At 41.4% G+C, this 17,633-nt stretch overlaps 2 protein-coding genes across 2 annotated transcripts in view; one reads left to right on the top strand and one right to left on the bottom strand.

Annotated features, from left to right (window-relative positions):
- Window positions 1–6,398, bottom strand: part of FHIP2A (FHF complex subunit HOOK interacting protein 2A) — a 45,160-nt gene extending 38,762 nt beyond the window's left edge. The window contains exon 1 of the mRNA XM_007964169.3: window positions 5,997–6,398. Within this exon, the coding sequence (XP_007962360.1) occupies window positions 5,997–6,041 (45 nt within the window). The 5' untranslated portion in view covers window positions 6,042–6,398. The remainder of the gene's footprint in view (window positions 1–5,996) is intronic.
- Window positions 6,399–6,514: 116 nt separating this feature from the next.
- The window catches only part of ABLIM1 (actin binding LIM protein 1), a 399,253-nt gene continuing 388,134 nt past the window's right edge, over window positions 6,515–17,633 (top strand). Inside the window, exon 1 of the mRNA XM_073019387.1 lies at window positions 6,515–6,849. The gene's annotated coding sequence lies outside the window, so the exon portion shown is untranslated. The remainder of the gene's footprint in view (window positions 6,850–17,633) is intronic.

Below are 17,633 nucleotides of genomic sequence, written 5' to 3'. Positions count from 1 at the left end.
GGAGTGGGAATTAACTGTATTTCAAGGGAATTGAAACTGTATTCTCTGGTCACTAGGCAGAGATGTCTTACTGTGTTTGTGTCAGGACCTTTGTTGTAGGTTACAGTCAAATTCAAAGCAGGATGGTGTTACTTTGTGAACACCTCCCTCCAGGAGTTAGATTTAAATAAGAAACCTATTTAACTAGAGAGCTAAACAGTTCTAAATTGCTAATAACTTAGATTAGTAACCATCTTGTTCAAACATGAATAAATTTCCTTATTTATGTAAAACTTTCTAGTAAACTTGCCACTTTCATTACTAATTCTAACGTGCAAATCACCTGTTTTATTATTGCATAAAAACATTGATGCTGTGAGTTAAAAAAAAAAAAGATGTGTGAATCAGTACCAAGAGATTCCAATTTTTTTACAACACAGAGAATTAAATTTTTAAAAATTCATGCAATGACTATTGCAACCCCAAATTGACATGAAACACTTAACCAGACTTTGCTTTCTCTGCAAAGCCTGGCCAGGCTCTTCCTGCGTAGGATGGAATCCCTATATATGCCTTGATACTCTTTACCAGATGGCTTGCTCTCTTTCATCCCATATCCCACTTTTGTCATTGTTTAATTATCCATCTCTTCCACTAGATTGTCAGCTCTATGAGGGCTGGGACTGTATCATCTTTTTCATCACTCAGTCTCTGGTTTCCAACTCAGGCATGACACAGAGTTAAGAATTTGATAATATATATTAAGTGAATACATAAATAACACAGAAGTCACTGCCTTTTAATGAGTAGTTATGTGCCAGGTGTAATACTGCAAATTTTGCACATACCGTATGGTCTTAAACTCTCACGATAAACCTATTTTGCTCAAACTCTGAAGACTCAAAATCAGTTAACTGACTTAACCAAGGAAATACTGCCTTTAACTGGGAGCCTGGACTGTGTCCAAATACTCCCATCACACAAAACTATCTAGATGGATAATTCAAATGAAAACTAGTGTTCTAAAAGTCACCTTTGCTTTTACTGCGTCTCATGTATCATCAACATTCCACTCCCAGATTTTATTTTATTTTTGAGATGGAGTTTCGCTCTTGTTGCCCTGGCTGGAGTGCAATGGCATGATCTCGGCTCAGTGCAACCTCTGCCTCCTGGATTCAAGCGATTCTCCTGTCTCTGCCTCCCGAGTAGCTGGGATTACAGGTGCATGCTACCACGTCTGGCTAATTTTTGTATTTTTAGTAAAGTTGGGGTTTCATCATATTGGTCAGGCTGGTCTCGAACTCCTGACCTCAGGTGATCCGCCTCCCAACGTGCTGGCATTACAGGCATGAGCCACCATGCCTGGTCCCACTCCCAGATTTTTAAAATGCTTCTTTCTGCCCCCAACTTTCCTAATGACCTTCCCCATCTTCTCTCCTGCTCCAAAGTCTTGCTCACTTCCTCCCAGAGAGTCTTTTATAACAACTCCGATCCTAAATGCTTGCTCCCTTCTCCTATAGAGTTCACTGGCTAAACCAATCATCCAAATGACAATAATGGTTTGACTTTTACTGAGCACTTCCTATGTGCCAGGCACTGCACTAAGCACTTCATGAACATTATCTCATTTTAATCTTCACAACAATTCTATGATAGGCTTAATTATTTCCCTTTATAATGAAGAAATGGAAATGTATACATATCAACTAACTCGTCCAAGTACAGAAGGAAGGGATAGAGGCAGGAATGGAACCTGATTCTTTCCGGCTCTATGAGTTAGGACATATTCTTAGGCATTCCTTATTCTATAATCTAACTTGTATATTTGTTGTTTTCCAAATGAGACTGTACGCATTGTGACCAAGGACACAAGTACACCAAGTACACCTTGTTTCCCTCACTTTGAGCCATGTTTTCCTGGTGACTCAGAAGACATGTGCTGAATGAGTGAATGACTGAAGCTAGAGATCACTTGTTGGAAAAGAATATGCCAAGAAAACATGAGATATATTTGATTCGTGGTTTGAATTTCCAGGGCACAGGAGATTTTTAAGGAATTGCTAGTCTCAACAACCATCATGAACTCTTAACTATAATTTGAAAAGAAAACATTGCACTTACATTCTGAAAGACGACTTCCATTAAAGGAATTAGCTAAAATGATAAAACTCTTCCCTGACACTGTCCTTTATCCTCTCTGGAATAAATCTGCCCACAAGGGTGGAACTGGTTGGAATTTAAGAGGAACATGCCCTTGGCACATTCCCTAGTGAGGACTAGGCTCTCAACAAATACCAAATTGTATTAAATGGAAAGTGTTTTATCTATCTTTTGAAGAAGCTGTGTTAAACCAATCCAGTCTAACCCTGGAACTAACTACAAGAAAGGCTGAATTCAGACTTGTGACATGTGGCAACTGGCTAACAGGACAGATTAATTTCATAAGACTCTTACTGGCCAATCATTTCTATACTGAGAGAAGACCGTCATTTCTAAAAAGGGAGGCAGGAGTTACATTACAGTTCTTGTTTTTGATCAAGAAGGTGTGAACTTCTCTTCCATACTCAAAATGCAGTCTATCAGCTTAATAACACATTTTCAAATATTAATTTTGGAAAATATCTTAGTCATAGTTTTCACCTTGTAAGTAGCTACCAGGGAGTGAGGAGAAACCATTAATTAAACAATAAGAAAAACACTGTGTTTAAGCCTCACTTAAATGAATATGATAAATGATAATGATAAATGAATATGAAAATGATAAATGATAAATGAATCCAGTCAATGCTAAAAAAAACTATTTGGGCCAGGTATGATAGCTCCATCCTTATAATCCTGGCACTTTAGGAGATGGAGGTGGGAGCCACTCAAGCCCAAAAATGTGAGACCAACCTGGGCACAGTGTCTACATTGTGAGACCCAGTGTCTACAAAAAATTTTTTAAAAAATTGAGTGTGGTCGTGCTGGCCTGTAGTCCCAGCTACTCAGGAGACTGAGACAGGAGAATCGTTAGAGCCCTGGAGGTCAAGGCTGCAGTGAGCCATGATCAGGCCACTGCACTCTAGCCTGGGTGACAGAGACCCTGTCTCGAAAAATAAGTAAATAGTTAATTAAAAATTAAAAACCCATTTGAAGGCTCACCAACTGAATAAGGAAACCTGGAAAGTAATCATACCAAAATGGTTGGAAAAGCATTACTCCACAGACTGATCCAACAAAATGAAAAAAGGTCATGTCAGCATCCAGGTATTTTCTGTCTCTGTATAATCCTGATAATTATGCTAATTGGAATAATGCATCAGGAAATGCTAATTGGGCATACAGATGAACAGGAACACATAGAAGAGCTAATGAAATGAACTGAGGAATGGTAAGATTGCTTCATAGAGGAAAATATCAAGCAAATTAATAAACAGAACTGAATAACTAGAAACAATCTTGGGCTACAAAAAAAAATTATCCAAATACCACAAGGATGGCTTTTTCATCATTGCATATGAGTTCATTCCCAAGAGAGAATGTTAAAAGGGGGAAAAAAAAGGTTAGTATAGGACACCAAACATTTTCCATGAGATTTAACCTCCTATCAAGATAAGATGGGTGGTGCCACAAATGAAAACATTAGGTCTAAGGAAATGAAAACATTACATTTCTAAATGTAATGCATTAATTTCAGGACTAGGTGAATACAAGCCACTCTAACTTTTTCTCACTAACCTCAGCAAAGTAGGTTAAGGATATTACAGAGCAGGAGTCAGATAATTTGGCAGATGCTAATATATACAATTATAAAAAGATAATGAGGACAAGAAAACACAGGCCTTCGGATAAAAATGAGCCTTTCCTAGGAGAGCAAGAAAGCCGTCTTTCTTTTTCTAAGTACTTATTTCTGTAAACACTAGCCTGATGGGTAAAGGATATAAATACAGTCGGTATCTGTGGGGGACTAGTTCCAGGACCTCTCTTCCCACCCCTAAAATCTGAGGATGCTCAAGTCCCTGTTTTAAAATGGCATAATATTTTCATATAACCTATGCATACCTGTATACTTTAAATCATCTCTAGATTGCTTCTAATACCTAATACAATGCCTACACATCACTTCATTCACATGGATTCAAGGCAGTACTTGAATGTGGCAAATTCAAGTTTTGCTTTTTGGAACTCTGCAGAATTTTTTTCCCCCTCGAATATTTTTTTGCCTGCGTTTGGTTGAATCACATGTGCAGAGTCTACGGATAAGACAGCTGACTGTAATGTAGTAAATTTTGATTCCCAAGTATCTCATTAAGTATTCCCAAGTATTTCATATATTCAATGTCAAAATAAAATGATTTGGGCTGGGTGCGGTGGCACACGCCTGTAATCCCAGCACTTTGGGAGGCCAAGGCAGGCGATCACTTGAGGTCAGGAGTTCGAGAGCAGCCTGGCTAACATGGTGAAACCCCATCTCTACTTAAAAAAAAAAAAAAAAAAAAAAAAAATTCGCCGGGTGTGGTGGGGTGTGCCTGTAATCCCAGCTACTAGGAGAATCGCTTGAATCCGGGAGGCGGAGGTTGCAGTGACCTGAGATCACACCACTGCACTCCAATTGGGTGACAGAATGAGATTCGGTCTCAAAAAAATTAATAAATAATAAATAAATAAAATTAAATGATTATTGGTATTTTTAAAGAAAACAAAATATAAATGTTTTAATAAATTGCAGTTACATTCTTTTAACAAAAGTGCTTTAGAGTGTGCATAAGCAAGAAAAAACTAAAAGTTGTCTTGAAGTCTACAACTGTCATTTCCCTCCGTGTAATACTGCTCTACATTCATGAAACCCTGTTTTTCTTGTTTGATACATTTGCCCAAGAGCTTGTCCTAGAGCTAAATTTTTCAACACTTCCCATGTATCACTTAAATAACAATTGTACTAGAGTTTGTTTTTATTACTGAAGGCAAAAACTCCATTTTATTTTTGCCTGCCCATAAAAAACTGTCGTATCTGATATTTTTTAAAATGTACACTTTAAAGTGCCCTATCGCATCATATGAACACAGGAAGAGAAAGTCATGTTAAAAATTAGCAAAGTAATTGTTTCTGCACAGAATGCATTTCTCAATTTGGGCAGTTCTCCCAGAATAAAGTAAACAAGTAAAGCAACTAGCACTCTCACTAGAACAGTGACAAGACATTTTCTTTTTAGTTTCTTTTCACGTATTAGTCTATTAGGATACTTGAATACTGTCTCTCTATGCTGGTGTCTAAAACCCTCAAAGGAGAGTACAATTGCAGGATAAACGAAGAGTGTCCAGGAAGAGAACTAGAAAAGAAAGGAAACAGATGGTCTCTGTGCTCGGTGAGCTTGGAAGCTGTCTAAAGCAAACTCGATTGGACCCTCCAAACCCCTATTTCAGATCAATCCATAAGGTTCAGCTGAGTTCGGCCTCCTGGCCCAAGAAAGCAAAAGCCAGCAACCCGGGGGCTGGTCGGCGGCTCCCTCGTCAGGGTCGCCCCACAGCGAGACCATGCCTTTCTCACCCCCACCCCCCAAAACCAAAACAAAACAGAACCCAAGCCCAAGCGGTGCTTGCTCGTTTCTTTTGTCTTGCTCAACGCTGACCACTTTTTTCCGCAGAAGGTTAACGTTAAGGGAGCCCGGGGGAGCTCCCTGCGACCCCGCCAGGTGCTCCCCGAACCCCCGTCTCCATCAGAGGAATGAGGCGACCACCGAGTAGGGTCGGGCGGCCGGGTTCTCCCCGGCACCCCCGCCCCGGCTCCTGGAGGAGAGCAGGGACCGCCGACCTGGGGCAGCCAGGGACGGAGGGGACCCGCGCAGAGCCAGGCCCGAGGCCCCGGGCGCCCCCAGGACCCGGCGGCCACCCAGGGCGCCTGCCTGGGGCCTCACCCCACCCGGAGCCAGGGCCGCCGAGGGCCGGACCGAGGCCGCCCAGCTTGTCCCCGAGGCCGCCGGGAAGCGTAGGCCGCCGCCATCCCCGGCCTGCCGTGCGCCCGCAGCCCGCGGCCTTACCGCCTCCACGGCGTGCTGCAGGATGGAGGTAAACTTGGAGAACATCCTGTCCCGGGACTGCAGCAGCCTCTCCCGGGACGACCTGGAGAGCTCCTCAATCCGCCGCCGCCGCCCCTGCTGCGGCTGCCGGGGCCGCTCCAGAGTGAAGGCCGGTGCGGGGCGGGGAGGACCAGCTGAGGACCGAGGCAGGGCCTGGCCCGGCCGCTTCAGGTGTGCGCTGGCGGCGCGGCGGCTCTGGAGGGCGCCGGGACGCGGAGGCGGCAAGGAGGGCGTTCGGCGCGGACTCGGGGCCCCGGGAAGCTCCGGCGGTGGCTCCGGTTGGGACACGGTGGCAGCTCGGCTCAGGTTCCTTCCGCCCGCTCTGCCCGCCGCGGCCTGCAGGGGGCGCCGCCGCGGCCCGGGGAGACCCGGCCAGGCCTGCCCTGCGGCGGGGCCGCTAGACGCCGCGGGGGCGGGGCGCGGGGGGCGCGGTGAGGCCTCCGCCTCGCCCGGGGCAGGAGGCGGCCTGGGGGCAGCCACCGCCCTCTCCCGGCTTTCTCAGCGCGCATGGTACACCGGCTTTCTGACATTTTTACAGCTCAGCGGTTCTCAAGAGTTTTGTTTCTCCAGTGGAAGTAACAGGCTGACTTTATAGGGACGCGCAGCCGTCCATATATGCGTATAGTATTCAGAGGTTCTTTCTGTAAGGACCGATTTGGAAGACTCATAAGGAAACAGTGTTCTTTAAGCAAACATTGGCAATGGATTTAAATGCTCAGAATTTGAACAAATCAACGACTGCAGGTGAAATTAACTTGCTAACTGTAAAATATATTATTCAACATTGAAACAGGAAATCCCACATGAGCACATGGTAAGACGGCTGGCTCTAAATAGCCCATTAAAATATTTATATATAATATATAGTAGAATTTATCTGTGACATGGTTGATAGGTGTAGTGATTCAGAACAGCATTTTCTATTCAGTTATCAGATGATACCGGAAAACAGTAGCGAGGGAAAGAATCTGAAAGGAGTCTAATAAATGTCTAAGGCGGATAAATAGAGCTACAAGGTAAGCACTTGGGTGGAGGCTGCTTAAAATTCTCCCCAACAGTGTATTAGTGAAGCCTTGAAGAAGCAATTCAGGCTAGTAAAGTTTAGGTTGAGTTAATACAAATTATGAAAATATTTGTATCCTGAAGAAATTTGTTTTATGCTGGTATTGGCATTTTACCAAAAGGATCATTAAGTTGTTAAGATGAGGTGGGGAGTGAGTTTTGCATGACCAGTGATGAAAATATGTATCTGGCCCAGGCGCGGTGGCTCACGCCTGTAATCCCAGCACTTTGGGAGGCAGAGGCGGGAGGATCACTTGAGCCCAGGAGTTCGAGACCAGCCTGGCTAACAACATGGTGAAACTCTCTCTCTATTAAATATATATATTAAAAAAAAAAAAGCCGGGTGTGGTGGTGTAATGGGATTACATACTTGTAATCCCAGCTACTTGGGAGGCTGAGTCAGGAGAATCCTTGAACCCCGGGGGCGGGCGGAAGTTGCAGTGATCTGAGATTGCGCCATTGCACTCCAGCCTGGACAAGAGTGAAACTCCGTCTCAAAACACACACACACACACACACAGACACGTATACATGCATACACACATACGTTTATACACACACAAATATATACACACGTATGTGTGTATATGTGTATGTGTGTATATGTGTATATGTATATATACATATATATACATACACACATATATAATCTGTAATTGATTCATGGAACAGAGAAAAGGTAGAAAAGGTGGCTGCCATATAGAGTGGTGGTAACTGGCCAGGCTCTGGGGCTGGGTAGCCTAAGTCCCAGAGCTGCCACCCACGGTGGAAAGTTATTTAACTTCTTTGGGTTTTTATTTGCTTATATGTCAAAAGGGGAGAACAGTACCTACCTCCTGAGGTTGTTGTGTGAATTAATTAATATATGTAAAACACTTTAACAGGGCCCAGCCCTAGTAAGAGATGCACAGGCACTTACAATTGTTCTGAGTTGTAGTAGTGGTATTTAGCAAAATAATAGAGCCAGAAATCAAGAATTAAGGAGGAGATCTTAACTGGGCTTCTTTTCTCCCCTGTTTTTGTGGTTTATATCCCTGCGGTGCTCCACGGCAGATAAATACAACCTTAATTTTTTGTGCACTACCCCCAGAATGCTGGAGGCATCCTCTGCTGTTTTGTGCCCCTTACCAAATTCTGGCTAATTTTGTCTGCTTCAACTGAGAGCACGTAATGTTGCTTATTATTATTATATTCATACACAGTTTAAGATGGTTAGTCATATTATTAACCATAATTAGTTTCATGATCTAATTATCATGCATTTATATGGCATTTTGTAGTTCTAAAATGCCTTACAACCACTAATTGTATGAGGAGGTCTTACTTAGAGTTGTGTGTATTCAATGATGTCTATCTTTGTATACTTATAAACACAATAAAATATATGTTTTGCTCTAGATTAATATCAATATTTAGGATGCTGATTCATCTACCTGCTATCTAGGTTTCAAGACATACAAGTTGGACTAGAATTGTAACTGAGCAGATATTCCTATTTCTGATTGTCATCCTAGAATGCCTGCTGTGACACTGACATCAATTAGCCTAAAACATGGGCACAGTTAGACATGCCCCCAAAACCTGTGATTTGAGAAAACACAAGAAAACGTTCCCCTAGCCTCCCAAACACTTAGGTATGGGTAGCTGAAATTTCTCAGAACTTAATGCCTTTATCCCTTTGGCTTAAGCCAAATAAGAAACTTAGTCCTTGTTAAAATGAAAATACTCTTGGGAGATATAACACATTAAACTCTTGTCATTCATTAGACCTCAAAGGGAATGAATTGGTTAAATCCTTTTCTAAAATGAAGTTTAATTAGTGAAGACACAGAAAAATCTAGAAAATTGGAACCCAGCTGGGATAGAGTTGAGAAAAGAGATAAAAATAAATCTATCTTTTTAAAAAAACTTTTTAATAATAGTCATTCTGACTGGTGTGAGATGGTATCTCATTGTGGTTTTTATTTGCATTTCTCTAATCAGTGATATCGAGCTTTTTTTCATATGCTTGTTGGCCACATATATGTTTTCTTCTAAAAAATGTCTGTTCATGTCCTTTGTGCACTTTTTGATGGGGTTGTTTGTGTTTTTTTCTTATAAATTTGTTTAAATTCCTTATGGATACTGGGATATTAGGCCTTTGTTAAATGCATAGTTTGCAAATATTTTCTCTTATTCTGTAGGTTGTCTGTACGCTGTACAACAAACCCCCATGACATGAGTTTCACCTATATAACAAACCTGCACATGTATCCCTGAACCTAAAATAAAAGTTTTAAAAAGAAAGAGAAATAGACTTAGATGATACCTGCTTCCAAAGTTTGGCAGAATTCTGGAATTTGTGAGTTGAACACATGAATTGTTAGCAACATTCCCTCCTCAAATCACACTAAAACGACAGTAAAGGGATCTTCCAAAGCATATGCCCAAAAGGATAAATTAGGAGAGGAGAGAACAGCAACAGCATTTTCAGAATTAGAAAGTAGCCATAAAATGGGTTAACTCTGATGTGGCTGACCTAAGAAAGTTGAATCCTAAGCCAACAATGAAGAAAGCCAGGAATCAAAAGTCATCCCTTGTTATCCTCCACGGAGGCTTTGTTCCAGGACCTCCGAAGGGTACCAAAGCTTGAGGATGCTCAAGTCCCTATTGTAAAATGGTGTGGTATTTGCACGTAACCTAGACATCAATCTCCAATATACTTTAAATCATCTCTAGGTTTCTATAATACCTAATACAATACAAATGCTATGTAAATAATTGTTATACTTTATTGTTTAGGGAATAATGACAAGAAAAACCTGTACATGTTCAGTACAGATACAATTTTTTCCCCAAATATTTTCAAAAGTGTTGAAAGAGGTTGCCTCTGTGGAACAGTAAATTGGGAGTTTGGGATAACAAACTCACATAACACAACTGGTAATACCTCTTAACTAAACCCTATGCTGGTGTAACACGAAGTTTGTTTGTCAAGGGGAGAAACTAGGAGCAGGAAACCATTTCTGATGCTTTTGTCTAAGTTTAGACAAGGTATTATAAGGGTTCATCCATGTAGGAATAGGAAGGAGATGGTAGACTTGATAGATGAGCTGTGATCAACCAAATTTTCCAAGTGATAAAAGGAGTGATTTGGTAAAGTGAAAGATGTTGCTGGAGTTTCTAGCTTGGAAGGAGTTAGTTGAAGAAGCCATTAGTTGAAATAGGGACCATGGAGATGTGGAAAGGTGATGAGATGGATTTGTTTAATATGTTAGAATTCGATTATCTATACAATTACATCTGTGTGAAGACAGAGTATGGGGTGATGAGTTTGAATTAGGAAGTAAAGAGAGATCTGGGCTGATAATAAAGATTGGAGGATCTTTTCTTTTCTCTTCTCTTCTCTTCTCTTCTCTTTTCTTTTCTTTTCTTTCTTTTTTTTTGATGGAGCCTCGCTCTGTCACCCAGACTGGAGTGCAGTGGCGCGATCTCGGCTCACCGCAAGCTCCGCCTCCCGGGTTCACTCCATTCTCCTGCCTTAACCGTCCCCCCGCCCCCCACCCCCAAGAGTAGCGGGGACTACAGGCGCCCGCCACCATGCCCGGCTAATTTTTTTTGTATTTTTAGTAGAGACGGGGTTTCACCGTGTTTAGCCAGGATGGTCTTGATCTGCTGACCTCGTGATCCGCCTGCCTCGCTCGGCCTCCCAAAGTGCTGGGATTACAGGTGTGAGCCACCGTGCCCGGCTGGAGGATCATTTCTTAAACATGGTGATGGAGATATGAGAAAAAAATGAGGTAGTTTAGTGAGATGGTATAAAGGAAAAAGAATGGATGCAAACTTGAGGACTTCCTGCATTTAAAGAGTAGGAAATGGAAGAAGAGCTCATTTAGAAACAGCGGTCAGAGATAAGAAAACATAGTAAAGAAGTTCAGGGAGAAGTGAGTTTCAAAAATTGAGAGGCTGGTTCAAGGTATGAAGATAAATTAGCTCAGTTCTGCAATTGCCACAGAAACAAAAGGGAAGCTGATGGATCTCAGAATCTTTCATAAAAACCGTGAAGACCCTGGTGTTCAGTGTCATATTTTCTTGGTGCATTCTAATTGCAGCTGCAGTGGGCAGTTCTGTGCATGTTCAGACCCACCTCGTGGTGACAGTGTCTCACTTTAATCCCATGCGCCCTTGGTAGAATTTTTGTCACTGAAAATTCTCTGTGTAGACAAGCCGGCTCTTTCCAAAAGCACAATGGAGTTAGCACTGTAGGGGCAATACTTTTTTTTGTTTGTTTGTTTTGTTAAAGATAGAGTCTCACTGTCACCCAGGCTGGAGTGCAGTGGTGTAATCTCAGCTCACTGCAACCTCTGCCTCCCCGGTTCAAGTGATTCTCCTGCCTCGGCCTCCTGAGTAGCTGGGATTATAGGCGTGCACCACCACACCTGGCTAATTTTTGTATTTTTAGTAGAGACAGGGTTTCACCATATTGGCCAGATTGGTCTCAAACTCCTGACCTTGTGATCCACCCACCTCGTCCTCCCAAAGTGCTGGGATTACAGGCGTGAGCCACCACGCCCAGCCTGTAGGGGCAATTCTTAGCCAATAGGGGATGGAATCTGATGGATAAACACTGCGGTGCCTTGTCTTTCTGGTAGACAGTTGTGGGACTCAAATCTAGGAAGTGTTCTGAACACTCTTCAGGAAGTCCTGTGGGATCAAGTACACACTGACCACAGTGGTGACTACAGTGGTGATGCTTTTCCTCCTTTCCTCTCATTCTTACTCCCTCACTCTGTGATCTGCAGTGAACTTCCTACAGTTAAGTCTTTGTCTTAGGCTCCACTTTTGAGAAAACCCACTATGTTTGGGAGTTGGAGTGGGAGAAACTTAGAGGGAAAGTCTAAGTGCCACAAATTGGATATAGGCTAAGGAAGATACACCTGCACTGCCCCCTGCCCCCACCACAGGCTAGGAAATTACAATAAAGGAAGTATCTCCTGGAAATGAGCAGTGCTGCATATCAGAAAAATCTCAGATAACAGTGGCTTAAGGAAGTTTCTTCTTCAAGTAAAAGAAGTTTGCCTTGTAAGTAGTCATGACTATAGCATGACGAATCCATGAGGTCATCACGGAGCCACACTCTTAGCTTTCTGCACCACCATCCACTACTGTCACACTCAGGACCCTTCGTGGTCCCATATAGGTGCTGGAGCTCTAGTTACCAATTTTAGGGCAGTAGCAGGAGGAAGGAGAGAAAAGAGGAATTACCTTCTTCCTTTGAACAAATCCATTTTGAAAGTTCTACACTTCTGCTTACATTTCATTGGTCAGAACTTATGTAACCATACATCATGGTTAAAAAAGAAAGCTGGGAAATGAAATGTTTAATTCTATGTAACCAGCAGAAAAATTAAAAATACATAGTTTAACTTTCAAATTTAGTACAAAAATTTTTGCTTAATCCAATGCACTATAATAAAGAAGATAAAAAGATACTGAAAAAAGAAGCCTGATGCTAGGCATGGTGGCTCACACTGGGTGTAATCCCAGCACTTTGGGAGGACGAGGTGGGTGGACTACTTGAGGCCAGGAGTTCAAGACCAGCCTGGGCAACGTAGTGAGACCCCACTCTATTTTTTAAAAAAGAAGCCTGAAAAATAAAAAACACAAAATAGATCTTTCTATTATAATAAATGTAAATGAGTTTAGCTCATCAATTAAAAGGCAGAGATACATACACTGGATTTTTAAAATGACACTGTATTTTCCAGAAAAGACACATTTTAAAGGGAAGAGAAAGGCTGAAATCAATAAATCAAAAAATATATACCAGAGAAATATAATCAAAGAAAAACTAGAATAACAATTACATCAGACAAAATAGAGTCAAAGTTGCAAAACATCACAAGGGATAAAGCCAGATAAAGCATACTAGTAAAATAATAATAGATCAAGAAGACATATGTTTATGGTCATAAACGTGTTTATTAATATAAATGCAAAATTTATAAAGCAATAACTGACAGAATTACAGAGAGAAATAGATGAATAAAGTATTATATTTGGAGATTTTAATTCACCCCTCATATAATCAGACAGATCAAACTCAGAAAATAAGCAAAAAATGTAGGCTATTTGAATAACATGAGTAATAAACTCAAAGTAGATGTTATGGAGAAATTTATACACATCAAAGAAATCACATTTTCAAGCATACATGGAATATTTACAAAGTTTGATTATGTATCAAGCCACAAAGGAAACCCAAGGAAATTCTAAAAACACATTCATTTTTTTAATGAAACTAATTGAGCGAAACATACACCCACACACAAAAATGGAGGTTATATCCTAGTGAGAAAAATCAATAACAAAACACAAAATTGCATGTAGTGATAAATGCTGTGAAGAGAATAGAATAAGGGGATAGAAAATGATTTGGGGAAGTGTTATTTTAAGTTAGGTGGCAAGGTAAGTCTTCTCTGAAGAGGTGCTGTCTGAATGAAGCTAGGACATTAGCTGTGTGAATAGGAAAGAGATGAGCGTTTCTGGCAGAGAGAAGAGTGAGTGCAAATGTCTTACGATGGGAAAGAGTTTGATATGTCTCAGGAAGGCCAGTGTGGCTGGAGTAGATAAGTGATTGAGGAGAAAAATGTAGTTGAATATACAGGTAGAGAGGAAACCATGTCAGATCATGTAGAGCAGTTTATTCTCAATTTATTCTCAATGCTATCCAAAAGTTACCTTTTCTTAATGTAAAAATATTAATGGAAGTATAACAAAATATACAGATTCATATATGTACAGCTTGATGAATTTTCACAAAGTGAACCACCTGGGCACTCAGCACCTAGATTAAGAAAGGGAGGATACCACAACCTTAGAAGCCTCTTTGTGCCCTTTCCTGGTCAATTACCCTTGCCATGGGTTACCACTCTTCTGACTTCTTTATTTTTTATTTTTATTTTTGTATTTTTAGTAGATATGGGGTTTCACCATGTTGGCCAGCCTGATTTTGAACATCTGACCTCAAGTGATCTGCCCACCTCGGCCTCCCAAAGTGTTGGGATTATAGGTGTGAGCCATTGTGCCCAGCCCTATTTTTTATTTTTAAATTTTATTATTTTTTCTCTTTTTGTGCCACATTTCACCTGGATATTCTGACTTCTAACACCATAGATTAATTTGCCTCATCTGTTTTATCTCATTATTATTATTATTATTATTTTTCGAGACAGAGTCTCACTCTGTTGCCCAGGCTGAAGTACAGTGGCACGATCTCGGCTCACTGCAACCTCTGCCTCCCAGGTTCAAGCAATTCTCATGCCTCGGCCTCCCTAGTAGCTGGGTTTAAAGGCATACACCACCACGCCCAGCTAATTTTCATATTTTTAGTAGAGACGGGGTTTTGCCATGTTGGCCAGGCTGGTCTCGAACTCCTGGCCTCAAGTTGTCCGCCTCGGCCTCCCAAAGTGCAGGGATTACAGGTGTGAGCCACCATGCCCAGCCTCGTTTTGAACTTTATGTAAATGGGATCATATGGTATGTATTTTGTCATTGTTGGAGGCAATGTTCTCAGAGTCAAGTTTGTTAATATGGTGGTTCTGATCTTCTGTATCCTTAATGATTATTTGTCTGCATGTTCTGTCAGCTTTTGAGATGTGTGATTGGCTCCCACTCTGGTGGAGCCACTATTGTGACTTTTTCTACTTTTAGTTATGCCAAGTTTTGCTTTATATGTTAATATTTTGAAGCTATGTTATGTGTATGTTCAGATTTTGACTTTTGGTCCCTTCTGGTGGATTGACCTCTTTATGCTTATGTATGTCCCTTTTATGACAATGGAATTCAGGCTTTTCTCCTAATGGTTTGGGTCCAAGGAACCACAACCTGCTGAGGTGCTTCCTGAGGGCAAAGGGATGTGGAATGAGTGGTAGAAGGTGGTATATATGGGCCGGGTGCAGTGGCTCATGCCTGTAATCCCAGCACTTCGGGAGGCTGAGGTGGGCAGGTCACCTGAGATCGGGAGTTCAAGACCAGCCTGACCAACATGGAGAAACCCTGTCTCTACCAAAAATACAAAATTAGCCAGGCATGGTGGTGCATGCCTGTAATCCTAACTACTCAGGAGGCTGAGGCAGGAGAATCACTTGAACCTGGAAGACAGAGGTTGTGGTGAGCCGAGATTGTGCCATTGCACTCCAATCTGGGCAACAAGAACGAAATTCCGTCTCAAAAAAAAAAAGAATAATAATAATAAAAAAAAAAGAAGGTGGTATATAGTAGCTCTGACCATATGACCGCATGACCAGTTGTAGAAATGAGCTAGTGCAGTTGTATTTCTTCCTTATTTTGATATGGATATATTTGTATGTATACTTTATAAAATTTTTTATTTTTTGTCGAGATGGTATCTCACTATGCTGCCCTGGCTGGTTTTGAACTCTTGGGCTCAAGTGATCCTCACACCTCTGCCTCCTAAAGTGCTGATACTACAGACACGAGCCACCATGCTTGGCCTGTTTGTATGTAGAAACTTGAGACAATCTAGAATGCTCCATTTCATTACCCTGAAATGCATCAAAGCTAGACCATAGTTTTTACATGGGGTAGAGTAGTTGTCATTGTATTTTTTCCCAAAAAACTTGTTTTCTTCCCACTCTTATTTTCCTATCTTCTCAGTATTTAAACTACAATATATCAAAGGGAGAGTATGAATTAGCTTAAAGAACACCCAAAGAGTAAGAGACAGATTTTATAGCCTCTTTTGGAAAAGTAGTTGGTGTGTTGTTAATTGTGCACAAGATAGTTGTACTCCGTTAAGTAGAAGCCTAAATTTTGAATTGTCTTCATATGGAAATTGTGATTTAAAGTGATACATACCATGATGACAAAAGATGGACTGTGGAGGTTTTGTAGTGTGTTGATCTGGTTAGGCTGAACTGTGTTTCCCATAATTTCCTTTCCTATGTTTCCAGGTAAGGGTGTGCCACAAGCAACATACTTGTGTGAGATTTGGAGGACAGAGTGGAGGAGCAACTGTATCAAGAGTATTGTTTTTTGTGCTCAGAGGCTGGGGAAGGGTCTCTAGGTGCTTTTATGGCCCATGCATATTGTTATTTTATCTGCTGGCTTATCTCCTTGCTGTGGGGCAGGAACCAAGCTGCAGCTGTTCCATCTTTCCCTGGATCTTCCTTCAGCTTCACGGACTCCTCATCTGACTGTGTATCCTCAACCAGATATGTGTTTATCTCTATGACAAAGAGCAGTGGGTTCTTCTGCAGGATACCCACATCATGAAGGTTGGAGACAGAGAGAGCCTGACATGGGTAGCAGTCAATGCACCTGGGTTCCATCTTGTCCTTGCCGCTTTGCATCCCCTGACATCTTTCTTCCCAACTGCCTGCCCTGCAGACTTCAAGCTGCAGTATTAGATATGAAGGCAACAGCCTTCTAGACTTTATCAGCTACCATTACTGCATACGGTCAAATCCCAGTAATACATCCACATGTGTGGTCCTAATGGTTCCGAATCTCTAATTGAATATTAGTCCTATCTAATATAGACCTATATAAAATGGTAAAATTGTATTTAGGGAAGTGTGATTTTTTCCTTCCATTATTCCTTCCGTTTTTTCCACTCATACCCTGTAAAACCAGTGTCATAGGTTTTGGCAGTTATGTTTAAGTTTTCTTAGATACAACTTGAGAAGACCTAGAATGCTTCATTTTGTTACCCTGAAATGCATCAAGGCACGACCATAGTTTTTACCTGTGGTAGAGTAGTTATCATTGTATTTTATTGTGTTTTCTTTTCAAATGGATTTGAGTCATTCATTGCATTTTATCCTGAAACTATGTTGATGGTGATAAGAATTTTTGGGTCTCAATTTTTGGTGGCTTAATGAGAACGGTTTTGAACTGCCGTTGGCTTAATGAGAACTCTTTTGAACTGCCATTGTTGCAGGAAGTGACTTGACAGGCATGGACTATGAAAGTGAAATCTATACTGTGAACTTTCGAATTGATGCTGTCACTGTTTAAGGAGCCATGGTACAGATAACAGAGGTAGTAGGTCTGCTAGCAGCACTGACTCTTAGCTGTGAAACTGATCTTCTTCAGAAAGATCCCTTTTAAAGTGAGGACTTCAGTCTGTAGTTTGGAGCTATTAAGCAGTATGTGTCAGGTAACAATCTAGGTTCTGCATATGGCTTAATCAATAAATAAAGGGGTTTGATTTTTCCGTCTTGTAATGGTCAAGAAGTCAAGCAGTTCCCAAGCAGCAGGGTGTTAGGAGGCTGGTAGGGTTGCTTGTCATACTTCCATAGATTTGACTGGGAAGGAAACAAGTCCAAGGGGGAATTAGAAACTTTATTACTTGGGCCATAGCAGGAAGTATGAGCTTTCCTCTGGTTTGCATGTGTCCCTCCAGGTTTGCATGTGTCCCCCCAGGGTTCTTGTGTTGAAAACTTAATCCCCAATGCAACAGTGTTGGGAGGTGGGGCCTAATAAGAGATGATTAGATCATGAGGGTTTTGTCCTCATGAATGGATTACTGTC

Source organism: Chlorocebus sabaeus, chromosome 9 (genome assembly GCF_047675955.1).
Source record: "Chlorocebus sabaeus isolate Y175 chromosome 9, mChlSab1.0.hap1, whole genome shotgun sequence".
Lineage (NCBI taxonomy): Eukaryota > Metazoa > Chordata > Mammalia > Primates > Cercopithecidae > Chlorocebus > Chlorocebus sabaeus.
This window is presented reverse-complemented; position numbering and strand designations above follow the sequence as displayed.